The sequence below is a fragment of the Chenopodium quinoa genome, unplaced genomic scaffold (genome assembly GCF_001683475.1).
Source record: "Chenopodium quinoa cultivar QQ74 unplaced genomic scaffold, ASM168347v1, whole genome shotgun sequence".
Classification (NCBI taxonomy): Eukaryota; Viridiplantae; Streptophyta; class Magnoliopsida; order Caryophyllales; family Amaranthaceae; genus Chenopodium; species Chenopodium quinoa.
This window is the reverse complement of record NW_018744066.1, coordinates 840,918-850,892: the sequence shown is the minus strand read 5'-3', so window position 1 is coordinate 850,892 and position 9,975 is coordinate 840,918. Positions and strand designations below refer to the sequence as shown.

Here is a 9,975-nt window from a genome sequence, read left to right as displayed (position 1 = left end):
TTTTTTCAGGAAAAAAATAGAAAGCAGCGGCTGGGAGCGCGCCACTTGGCCCAGCCGCTGCTTGACACGTGTCACTGTTTTAAATAAATCCGTTGTAATTTTGCAACGGATATATTTTACAAAACACAAATAAAAAAAAAAAAAATTACCAACGGCTCTATTTTTTTCCCCTCTATAAATAGACACCCATATTGCTATACTTTCTTCAACTTTGAAAATCCATTTCTTTCTACTATATTTTTCTCTTCAAAAATCCCCTCTATAATTACCAATATTATTATTATTATTATTATTATTATTATTATTATTATTATTATTATCATTTTTATTATTATTATCGTTATTATTATTATTTCCTTTATTATTATTATCGTTATTATTATTATTTTTATTATTATTGTCGTTATTATTATTATTATTAAATTTTTATTTTTTCCAAATATAAATTATAATTATGGATGCTAATACCAACCCCAAAACAAATAGAAAGAAGAAAAAAAATTTGGGTCAAAATATGATCCTTCAAGCTCGTTTTGCCATTATTAAAAAGCCGTCTTTGGCGTGGGATACCGACATACTCCACAATATCATGCTCGCCTGCATCATAATACATAATATGATCGTTGAAGATGAACGAGAGACGTATCAAAATAACGTTAATACCAATGAGTTTATGAATGCTGGAGGCAACGCTAATGAGGACACTACCGAGTACCGTACTGATCGTATTGTGGATATCGGCTTATACTTGTCTCGTAGAACAGAGATTGAGGATCAACAGACTCATTTGCAGCTAAAAAACGACTTGGTCGAACATATATGGAATAAATTTGGTAACAACGAAAACTTAGGCAACTAGGTTTACAACAAATGGTTAGCTAGTTGGGTTGATGTGGATGAGAGAGAAATGGTGATAGTGACCCATGAACCATTTATTTGGGTTCACCAATAAAGATGCTCTTAGAGTCATATGAATTGTCCTACTCCAACACCTTCTTTTGCCTAAGTCTTTTCCAAAGCCCGAGCCAAGCACAACCTTTGCTTTCTGTGAAACACATTTTTTTGACAAAACAACTTTTTACCCGTTCCATGTTTTGCACATCACACTTGAGGAGTGAGAGCACTATATTACAACTCATCATGGTGTCGGGTCGGGCCAATTTAGGTCAAAATTTGATTTGAGTTGGGTTTTATAGGGCTTTTAGGCTAATGGTAATATGGGCTTACGGGCCATACGGGCCGGGCTTTTGGGAATTCGAGGATGGCCCTTAGGACCGGGTATGAATGGGTACGCGTAGGGTTTCTAATATGTTTAAGACGGCCTCAAGTATATACTACTATGTTATTTGGACAATTCGAACGGACTTTTTTGTACTTATTACTGGAATCGATAAGGCATATATAGACATTGTAGCCATTGTTAATTAAACTATACAAAAGTTTGGTATGTTGCTACGTTATTTCCCGGCAAATGGCAGTTAATGTCAAACTGCCTAATCTAGACCGTGAAGGTAGACATCAAGTGATAAATTTTCCAAAGCCAAATGTTAAAGTTACTTGGTGAGTGTTCAACTAATTTTGGGATTTTTCAATCCATTATTATGTAATGTAAATCTGGTTGTTTTCATCATAGATATTACTTATCATAGGAGTACGACGTGCAACAAATCAAAATAGATGAGTGCATCATCTTGATAATGATAGAATTGACTAACAAAGCAATTTTACTAATGGTGATATACTTTGTATACTTTGCATATATAGTGAGAAAAGTCCAATTTTCAGCAAGTGTAACGTATGTGATGCGTCTAGTCACTATTGTTGATAATGAAACGTTCTAATGTAGATATTGAATTTTAATTGATATACACTTATTTGGAACTTACAGTCACGTAAGTGCTATGTTTTTAAAAAAATTAGAAAAAGTTGTTACATTTGCTACTATTATTAAGTTTTATAATTGGTTCAAACATTATATCCTTATTTATTTACTTCGTAGTTATTATAGAAAACTTTGAGAGTTGCTGATTTGTTCATTTCTTGCATGCATTCATTTTTTTTTACTACAATAATTTAAAATGTTTTAACAATCATGTTACCCTCTCTTCTTTTTTGTACACCTGTTTTGATCTTACTCTTTCATTCCTCTCAATTACTTCCATCTAGACCTGATCAAGTTCAGCCCGGCCCAATCAGACCAGGTTTTGAGCCTTTTTTTCGACCCGACTTGATTTTTTTGAAAAAATTGAGTAGACTTGGAAAATCAATTTTAATTAATATTTTTGGCAAAGCTCGAAAAGCTTGGGCCCGCGGGTTTGGGCACATATATTATGGCCTGAAGAATGGTTTTTTTTTTTTTTTTGTAACTCGACCTAACCCACCCATTAATCACCTCTACTTCCATCCTTTATTAACTTGATCTTCCTTTAACCCTCTTTGATTGATCAATTACTCTTACTCCATTTATTTTCATTCAAATAATTTACATTGCAACAACTAATGAACTAAATTTTTATTAAAATAAGTTTGACGTGAACTCATTACATTAAATCAACAATTGTATGAATCTTTATATCAGCATCTCCAACAACAACATCAACCGAATCAAGGCCATCAAAAATTATTTTAACAATAATAATGTCAATTTTAGATTCACAATAACATTAAACGTCACACAAGTTTTAATAAAGTTAAAATTACTATGTTAAAAATAAGTTTATCATGTTAGAAATTAATGACACCGTGTTCAATATAACATCAACTGCATGTATATAAGCCCCAAGTCCACAATAATAGTATTTTGGACCATAGATTTTTTTGATATAGGCTTGTTTATTTTATAAGAATCCTAAACGAGGTAAAGCTATGCAAGTAAGCAAGCAAGTAACCCCTCCTTTTGAAAGAAAAGGCCTACCCAAAAAAGCAAATAGTATTCATATAAATAGGGAATTTCTTAATTATTAGACATGTTATTGGCCTTATTGCTACCTTGTTTATGTGGTTTACTAGAATTTTGGGAACATCGAAGTATGACTCAACATAATTAAGGCCCCGTTCTTTAGAGCTGCTTTGCTCTGCTCTGCTCTGCTGAAATCTGCTTTGCTCTGCTCTGCTCTGCTTCAATCTGCTCTGCTCTGCCCTGCTCTACTTAAAATTAATACTTAATATTAAATTATTATAATAATAATTAATATTTAATAATAATAAATAATTAATATTTAATATTTAATAATAATAATAATTAATATTTTATTATAATAATAAATAAATAATATTTAATAATAATAAATAATTAATATTTAATTATAATAATAATTAATACTTAATAATAATAATAACAATAATTAATTATTGATATTTAATAAAAAAATAAAAAAAATAATAAATAATTATTAATATTTAATAATAATTATAAAAATAAATTATTAATAATTATTAATAAAAATAATAATAATAATAACAATAATAATTAATATTTAATAATAATAATAATAGTAATTATACTAACAGTAATAATAATATTTGTAACTAATAATATTAATTATAATAACAATATATGATTTTTATAATAGCAATTAATATTAAGATAATTACTAATATTTAAAGATAATACTAATTATTAATTTTTAATAATAATAATTAAATAATATTTAATAATAATTATAATTAATATAATAATAATAATTAATATTTAACTTTAAAAATTTAATGATTATAATAATAATGCGATAATATTAGTAGTAGTAGTAGTAGTAGTAATAATAATAATAATAATTAATATATAATAATAATAATAATTAATATATAATAATAATAATAATTAATATTTAATAATAATAGTAGTAGTAGTAGTAATAATAATAATAGTAGTAGTAGTAGTAGTAGTAGTAGTAGTAGTAGTAATAATGATAATGATAATGATAATGATAATGATAATGATAATGATAATAATAATAATAATAATAATAATAATAATAATAATAATAATAATAAAATCTGCTCTGCTCGGCTCGGCTGAAATCTGCTCTGCTCTGCTTTGCTTTGCTTTGCTCTGCTGAAATCTGCTCTGCTCTGCCCAGAAGCTCAAAAGAACAGGGCCTAATTAAGTTACACAAATTTGAGATTAGTTTGGACACTAATTATTTTGGAACACAAATTATTATTACTCTAATATCTACAAAATCTTCTCATTGGACTTTTCTTTGAGACAATCATCATCTATGTCTAGATAGGAGAAACCTTTTAGAATTGAGGGAATAGTTTCAATCAAAGTCTTGCACAAACTATTTTTTTCATTTATAAATCTTAAGTAAAAGTTATAAATGATCAAAGTGGTATGGCATATTATTTCATAATGCACGCTGAACAGTGAAGATAACTCCTTCCACAATCTCTTCATTACAATTATGTCAATCAAAATTAATATTCACACCATCTTACTTTTTTTAAAGAACTTCCTATTCTTAGAAAAGATTGATGCTTACAAAAAGCTAACTAGATTGTATTGTAGTGGAGATGTAATACAAAGAAAAAAGTGGCGACCTTAAAAATGGACACCTTAGGAAAAGACTAATTTGGTACGTCTTATTCAATGTAACAGTTTACATGTAGTATAAAACATCAAAGTTGGATATGATGCTTTGTGCTTGTAGTCTTAAGGATATCATCATATATATGTATTACTTAGTATATAGTGTGTCCTTTTGATTCCTAGAGTTTTGGATGCATTTGCACAATTATGCATGTCTTTTTTATGGGTGACCATTTGATTTTTGCTAACATGCTTGGCTTTCAATAACTTGACAAAGACTACAATTGATAAAAGGTGTATAGTGTGCGTCAGTAATAAGATTTAAGATCGATTCATGAAATTTATAAGAGGACAGGTGTACGTACTACATGTAATTTGTTGTAAGATAATTTATAAGAGGACAGGACTAACTAATTAAAACATCACCAACAATGATGACAAACTAATTGCCAAGTTAGCTTTAATTTTCATGCCACGATATATACTAGCTATATTTGTTAGGCTTAATTGTTACTCTCTCTGTAGTATATGATTTCAAACTTGTCAGATAATATAAACTCCTTGATTAGAGTGATTTTCATTGATCAATATTTATAGGGTTACAATGAGAAACCTAATCATATTAGGTAACTATAAGATATGTATAAATATCAAAGATAATCTTATACAAAATATATCCTAAACCTAGGATGAGTATATTATATGAATATTCTCTATCACACCCCCGCAGTCGGAGCGGGAGAAAATCGGATGCTCAAACTAGATCTGAATCACGCATCGAGCGGTAAGGATAGTATGATAACCCATGATCAAAAGGGAAGTAGTAGACATGTGTCGGTGATGACGTTGAGAAGCAACAACCACAACCTACATAGAGTAGAGATAAGCACTGCTAGGCCGGAGGAGAAGGAGAAGAGTCGCACACAGACTTGGGCTAAGTTGCAGATCCAGAGAAGAAGAAGCTAAGGGATCAAACCATCATCGGGGAGAAGACACTACACTACTACGTGAAATCACAATTGAAGAAAAACAAATAAAATTATGCAAGAAAAATATTAAATTCCACCGCTTGAAATTAATCAATTCTCAAAAGAGAAACCTAGGTAGCAAGAATCAATACTCCACAAAGATTCCAAGTGCTGCAACAATAAGAGGAGCCAACTTGATAGCAAAAGAGATGTGCATAAGTTGACCTTATTCTAGTATACCACCACCAAAACAAAATCTATGTGATTATGTGTAGAAAAACCAATGGGGCAATGTAAGAATCATTGTTGGTCATGAGGAGGTGGAAATAGAGTGCGGCACATGAAGTAGGTTGGCAAAAATTGGTACCGCCAGTAGTGGGAAGCGGTAGTGTATGCGATTGCCACCACTGATGGAGGCGGCTTTCGCGGTTGCTACTATCGGTGGGAGGCGCAATGCTACATAAAGATTCTAAAAAAAAATACTTTGAGAAAAGAAAAAAAAAATCTATATGTGTGTGTGTTTGCGAAAGCATAACAAATTTGTGTATATCCCGCCGGTGGGTTTAATTTTCTAACCCACCGGCAGGGTGAAGAATTTTTGTATATGATCCCAAGATCTCACCTAAGCTGTGATACCATGTCAGATAATATAAACTCGTTGATTAGAGTGATTTTCATTGATCAATATTTATAGGGTTACAATGATAAACCTAATCATATTAGGTAACTATAAGATATGTATAGATATCAAAGATAATCTTATACAAAATATATCTTAAACCTAAGATGAGAATATTATATGGATATGCTCTATCAAAACTAATTCCATCTGTACCTAGTATATGTCCTAATAATTAGCTAGCTACTTGCTAGGCTTAATTGTTACTCTCACTGTCCCTAAATTAAAAGGCTTTTCTCTTTATTATGTGAGTAATAAATGTTAGAAAGAGACTTTATACTAAGGAATAGAGAGAGTATTATTAAATGAACCTCACTTTGTCAGTTAATTTTCAAATTTAATTTTATTAATATATCAACCATCCATATTATGACAATTTTGTCAAAATCAAATTAACTTGCCCGAGATAATTGTATTTTAGACTTTCAAATACGCAAATAAATCCTTAACTACAACCATTTATGATATTTTAATAAGCTAATTAAAAAAAACTGTGAAAATGCCAAAAATCTGATTGAAAACAACAAAGAGACGAAATTGCTGGAGAAAATGACTTGTAGCACCAATCATCATGTTCATTCACCATTTATATGTTCATTTATATGCTTATATTATCCATATTATGACAATTTTGTCAAAATCAAATTAACTTGCCCGAGATAATTGTATTTTAGACTTTCAAATACGTAAATAAATCCTTAACTACAACCATTTATGATATTTTAATAAGCTAATTAAAAAAAACTGTGAAAATGCCAAAAATCTGATTGAAAACAACAAAGAGACGAAATTGCTGGAGAAAATGACTTGTAGCACCAATCATCATGTTCATTCACCATTTATATGCTTATATTATGTAGTAGAGATTTTTTTTATTAGTTATTGAAGGGTAATTTGATTTTTTTAAAAGAAGTGGACCAACTAAACCAAAAACTTAAGCGGACGGTTGAGGTCCAAGAATATGTTTTATACTCTCCCACTCCCCCTCACATAAAAGGCTCTTTGAGTTTGAAATGTGGATGCAACACAGATCCACCTAGATGATTTTTGTATTTTGAGGGGAAAAATTTTTTGTACAAAAAATAATAATCAAAGGTTAATAATATCGGGCCACTAGAGTTGTTTATTTCTACTCTCATACACTTTATTTTGTTAAAAGCCCATTGCATATACTTACTTATCCATAAAAAGAAACTGTTTTATAACTGGGCCGTTTTTGGGCCTCCGGCCTTAATTACAAACATTTCGAAAGGTGGATGACTTTTTTTCATCGTTTCAATCCCCATTGTTTCCTAAAAGGTTTCTTTTTAAAAAAAAAATAATAATAATAATTGATAAAATCTCCCCATCTAAAAATAAAATAAAATCATAAAGGCTCATCCAACATTTACAAATCAAATTCAACAAAAATATTACTTATTGAATCAAATAAAGTAGCCCTTCATTAAATATGATTGTTGGAAAGATCTTAAAATGTACTATATTTCTTGCATATTCCTAATATCGGGAGAGAAACTTTAACTAATTGAGTAATGATCTCTCACTCTCACAAATTAATGGCATTAAAAGCTAATTTACCAGTTCTATGAGCTAATATGAGTAGATGATTAAAAAGACCAGCTCAAAGTCGCCTTTGTTATACTTTTCTTCAAGGACCCTATCCAACCATTGAACCATGCATATATGATTGCTCACTTTACTTGTTGATTTAATTCACCTTAATAAATGGCGTCTAGAATATAGTCATTCAATTACTACGTAAAATATAACGGCGTGCCGTAGTTAAAGATATTGAACAACCTGGTAAAACTTTGTTTATGATGTTGATTGTTAAATTTACTAAGAAATTATTCAAGTATTTAACGTTTGTGTAAGGTAAGGATCTTGGAGTTTACCCTCTCTATTAGAGCTTTTGGGCATTGCCCTTTTGTGATAACCGATGAAACTCATGACTTTATTTTTTTGGTGTTTAGGGAGCCACAATTGTAAGGAGAGGGTAAGAATCGATTACAGGGAGGGAAGCTCTACCCAATTGAGCTATTCCTCAGTTTCTAAAATCATGAATTCATGAGATTAACTATTTCTTCCATGTCATACTCCATCCCTTAACACCTTATGACTACATGAAATTATTCTTTTTAGTGTTTAGAGAGCCACAATTGCAAGGATGAGGTGAGAATCGATCACAGGATCCCCTGAAACCGGGAGAAAAGCTCTACCCAATTGAGCTATCCCTCACTCTCTAAAACTCGTGGCTTCATGAGATTAACTATTTCTTCCATGTCATACTCCATCCCTTAACACCTTACGTCCAAATCCTAACTTTGACGGTCTATCCCAAAAAAAAAAAAAAAAAAAACCTTGTATTAAAATGTATATTACTCTGTATATTGAGCCTAATCTAACAATATTTTGTAGTTATTTTTATTTTTTTTTATGTATAAATTAATTAAAATATTTAGTTAAATATGTAAGGCCATACTGTTCACTTCACCTTAAAAAAAAATAATATTAATTAAAAATAATTTCAGTTCAATAAAAATAATTTCAGTTCAGCAAAAATAATTTTAGTTCAATAAAAAAAAGTTCAGTTTAGTAAAAATAATTTCAGTTTAGTAAAAATCAGTAACACCAAAGAGGAAATATATAGAATCAGTAAAAATAATTTTATTTCAGTAAAAATAATTTAAGTTCAGCAAAATAATTTCAGTTCAGTAAAAATAATTTCAGTTCAGCAAAAATAAAGTGTAGTGAACGGGGTCTAATAATAGTCAAAACAAGCAAGGTATTATGGGATAGAGGAAGTCCTAATAATTAGCAATTTTAGCATACCCCATCAATTAACCTCAATTTTATTTTATTTATTATTATTATTTTTTTGAAAAAAAAGTTATACATTTGGGTAATATCGTGTCCCTATCCCCACATCGTTAGAACTTGGAAGGCATGAGTACTATCTTTGACCTCCAAATAACATTTACGGAGTATCATTTACATTAGGCTAAAAAAATACAAGTTGCATTTATTGTATGAACTTATACATCTGTAAGTTTGATTTTAATATTTTGTTTAAAGAACAAAGTATAAAAGTGTTGATTTGAGATGGTCAAATTAAGATAAGAATATTTGAATTTGTGGTAATAATAGGTAAAACTTGCGATACTTAGATTAATCTGCACAAAAACGTGCATTAAGGTAATTAATTGAAAAAAAATTCTGTTGAATTCCAATGTGAAAGGGAACCCTGCGTCCACACTTGACAGCGTCACATAATAAGAAGCTAAGATGGAGGCTACTGTAACAATGTGAACTGTAATTAATTTATGGCATTTGGCTAGTTTTTATTATGAAGTAACCTTAGTCAAAACTTATGTTTTAGGGTCTGTTCACATTTACTAAACTGAGCTGAATTGAATTTAACTGAACTGATGAACATTTTATGAGAGAAGGAAATTAGAAGCTGAACTAAACTGATTAGAGTTGAACTAGACTGAACTGATTGGAGCTGAACTGAACTGAATTGAGCTGAAAATAAGCTGAAGTAAACAGGCCCTTAGCCGTTATATGGATTTCGTGAAAATTACATGATTTAAACAATAAAAAGATGGGAATTCTCATTGATACCATTCTACTCTTGACTTCTAAGTGACTCAAACACTCTTGCAGTCTTGCTATTTTATTGAGTAGAGGTCACTATGAAGATTGAGATGCAACTCTATCTCACAAGTCTATTGAGTTATTTTGGCTTTTATACAAATTTTAATTTAAAAAAAAAATTAATTACACTCAATGTTTAA

At 29.9% G+C, this 9,975-nt stretch overlaps 1 protein-coding gene across 1 annotated transcript; it reads left to right on the top strand.

Annotated features, from left to right (window-relative positions):
• The first annotated feature begins 514 nt into the window (after positions 1-514).
• Positions 515-859, top strand: LOC110691072. The gene has a single exon (XM_021868008.1). The coding sequence runs from the start codon at positions 515-517 to the stop codon at positions 857-859; it is 345 nt and encodes a 114-aa protein (XP_021723700.1).
• Positions 860-9,975: the final 9,116 nt, after the last annotated feature.

Bases quoted from the DNA above. Each gene is read 5' to 3' on its own strand.
- LOC110691072 (XM_021868008.1), top strand. From the start codon at position 515: ATGATCCTTCAAGCTCGTTTTGCCATTATTAAAAAGCCGTCTTTGGCG.